This window comes from Polyodon spathula, unplaced genomic scaffold, assembly GCF_017654505.1.
Source record: "Polyodon spathula isolate WHYD16114869_AA unplaced genomic scaffold, ASM1765450v1 scaffolds_3293, whole genome shotgun sequence".
NCBI classification, from domain to species: domain Eukaryota; kingdom Metazoa; phylum Chordata; class Actinopteri; order Acipenseriformes; family Polyodontidae; genus Polyodon; species Polyodon spathula.
In genome coordinates this window covers 1-2,660 of record NW_024474756.1, presented here as the reverse complement: position 1 = coordinate 2,660, position 2,660 = coordinate 1, and the positions used below count along the sequence as shown (strand labels likewise).

Genomic DNA, 2,660 nt, shown 5'->3' with positions numbered 1-2,660 from the left:
GGTTAACCTGTGCTGTTACTGATTGATCTTGTACCAATAACAGACAGGTCATTAACTCACCGCTCAGCCCTGAGGAGAACACGACCCCAGAGATGAAACAACTAGAGGAGGAGGCAGTGAACCCGGCCAGGCTCAGCTGTCAGGACTGTGCTGGATTAACCCAATAGCTGCCGGAGACGAAGAGGGTCCTGAGAGGAGGGGACTCGCACAGAGCTGCAAACACCAACACTACAGGACTGACCCAAACCCTAATCATTCAACTTTGTGCAAACACCAACACTACAGCACTGACCCAAACCTTAATCATTCAACTTTTGTTTGTTTTTTTTTTGTTTTTTAGAAATAGATGAAGACAGAATCCCAAATCAGTTATACAAGGTAAGATGGGTTTGTCTCCCTGCCTGCCTGCTTGCCTCTCTCCCTCCCTCCCTCCCTCCCTCCCCTTCTGCCTGCCTGCTTGTCTCTCTCCCTCCCTCCCTCCCTCCCTCTCTGCCTGCCCGCCTGCCTGCTTGTCTCTCTTAGGTATGTGCTGTATGTTTCTGGTAAGCAGTTTCATATTCACAAGTCCTTTCTGAAGAGCAGGGGGTGCAGTAGGAAGGTGTGCCACGCCTGCTTCTCTCTGTCGGGGGTCCCTCTCACTCCTCACCCCGTCCCTGCCATTGTCTTGCAGGCAGCCCTGATGAACTCTCCCCGGCAACGGAGGAAGGGGGCTCGCGGTACCCCCACCATGAAAGGTACGGCATCGCCATGGAAACAGCGACAAGCATTCCCATTCCACAGACGGCAGCGGTCTCGGCCTGTTGTTGACTCACCTGGTCTAATAAAGAACAATCTCACTGTGCTTTATTTGCATTAAATCAGTTTCCAATACTGTGTGTTAGGAAAACGGGGGGGGGGGGGGGGGGGGTATAGATATCTAGAATACATATCTTCTATTCTAGATATTGGCAAAAGCATAAACAAACAGAAACTGACTCCCCTAGTTAGAAATGATCTGTGTGGACAGCACTGCAGCCCTTCCTCCCTCCCTCCCTCACTCCCTCTCTCCTCAGAGCTGCAGTTCCTGGTTGAACACCACCTTTACAAGCAGCAGCAGCAGAAGCAGCTCGGAGGGGGCGGGGCTGACGAGTGCTCCTCGGAGAGCCTGGACTGCCTGTCCGACCGGCCCAGCCCTGACTGTTGCCATGGCAGCACCGACCTCCCAGAGGATGATGGGATTTGGAGTTCTGAGGCCTTCGAAAAACTCCAGAGCCGGCTCGAAAGTGAGTGACAGTAGAATGTTACCTGGAGCCTCAGAACTCCCAAAGATCAGCATTCCGAGGTCGATTTCTAAGAAGCTACACTGCCCTCTGAAGGAGGCACCAGCTTTCTTATAGTTTCACCTGAGATTAGCATGTTCCGTGAGTTTGAAATGCACATCGTTCAGCTACACAATATTCAGGAGAGAAGTGAAAATGATGCTGTTGCTGGGAATATCCCGCTTCTTCCCGGCCTGATCCCTGTTTATCTTGTGCAGCTCCGGGCGGCGAATCAGAGGCCAGCGTCACAACTGAGCGACAGTGCGGTGCTCTGAAAGAGGAGGGAGGGGTGGCAAGCGAAGCAACGGCAGCACAGCAGACTCCACCCGGTACTTAATCCTCACTGCACAGTGCGTAGAGACAGAGGGGGCCTCACAGAGACCGTTCTGCACAGAATCTGACCAGTTTAGCCAAGGATCTTCTAAGAGGGCTCTCCGTGAACGCACCCAGTGTCTAAACTGGTCAGAATCTGCGCAGAACGAGCTCTGTGAACGAACCCTGATATATTGTGGGGAAGCTGAAGGCTGGAGCCCCCAGTGCTCTTTGCATGCTGACTCTCAGGAGAGCTAAATTAAACACAATTTGTTTATTGAGTTCTTTAATTGTGAAGCATGTTTCTTAGGGTAGGCCATGTGAATTTAATTCATTGAGGATAATGATCTGTTTGCAATATATATATATGAATATATATATATGAATGAATGAACTGATCTATGTGTTTGTGTTGGCAGGAGGAACCAAAGCAGATGCCACATTGTTCCTGGGGGAGGATTAAAAAAACAAGCGCACAAGAAAAATAAACTTCCTGTGTGCAGAGCAGCAGCATTCTGAGTGTAGACTAAAACAAAAATGATTGAACAAAAATGATTTACCCCTCCAGTCCTGTAGCAGGGACAGTGAAATCCAATGTCCTATTAAACTTTTGAAATTCTGTTTAAAACTGTAACATTACAGCATCCGTCCACTAGGGGCACCAGTGAGCTACAGTATGTATCCTATCCCGTTAGCGTCACAGTAAACTAATAGCGCCATCGTGTACAGGTGGCTCGGGTTTTTTTTTAATATGTCGTGAGATGTTTTATACATCCCTGAGCAGTAATGTCGAAAACACCCCCAGTCGAAAGAGCCAGCGTGCAAGCGTGTTACACTGCAGTTTAAATACACTGCAACTGCAAGCGCTGGTGCTTCAGAGCATGCCAGATCTATACACCGCGGCCACAAGGCAGCCGGGATGCAAACTGTTCATATGGGTGAAACAAACGATTTAACGACAAACAGGGTGCTTTTTTGTGCGGGTTTATAATTACACGTAATGTCTGATTTATATATTGTGAACGATATTATTATTATTTTCATTACTAA

At 48.7% G+C, this 2,660-nt stretch overlaps 1 protein-coding gene across 1 annotated transcript; it reads left to right on the top strand.

Annotated features, from left to right (window-relative positions):
- The first annotated feature begins 18 nt into the window (after window positions 1–18).
- LOC121311802 (protein phosphatase 1 regulatory subunit 1A-like) lies at window positions 19–2,654 on the top strand. The gene is made up of 5 exons (XM_041243997.1): window positions 19–378; window positions 671–734; window positions 1,053–1,262; window positions 1,517–1,627; window positions 2,030–2,654. The coding sequence occupies exons 2-5, from the start codon at window positions 680–682 to the stop codon at window positions 2,071–2,073; spliced, it is 420 nt and encodes a 139-aa protein (XP_041099931.1). The 5' UTR covers window positions 19–378; window positions 671–679; the 3' UTR covers window positions 2,074–2,654.
- Window positions 2,655–2,660: the final 6 nt, after the last annotated feature.

Excerpts from the sequence above, each read along its gene's own strand:
- LOC121311802 (XM_041243997.1), top strand. The coding sequence starts at position 680 with ATGAACTCTCCCCGGCAACGGAGGAAGGGGGCTCGCGGTACCCCCACC. Across the intron at positions 1,263-1,516 it reads ACTCCAGAGCCGGCTCGAAA|CTCCGGGCGGCGAATCAGAG; the intron begins GTGAGTGACAGT and ends TATCTTGTGCAG. Across the intron at positions 1,628-2,029 it reads AGCACAGCAGACTCCACCCG|GAGGAACCAAAGCAGATGCC; the intron begins GTACTTAATCCT and ends TTGTGTTGGCAG.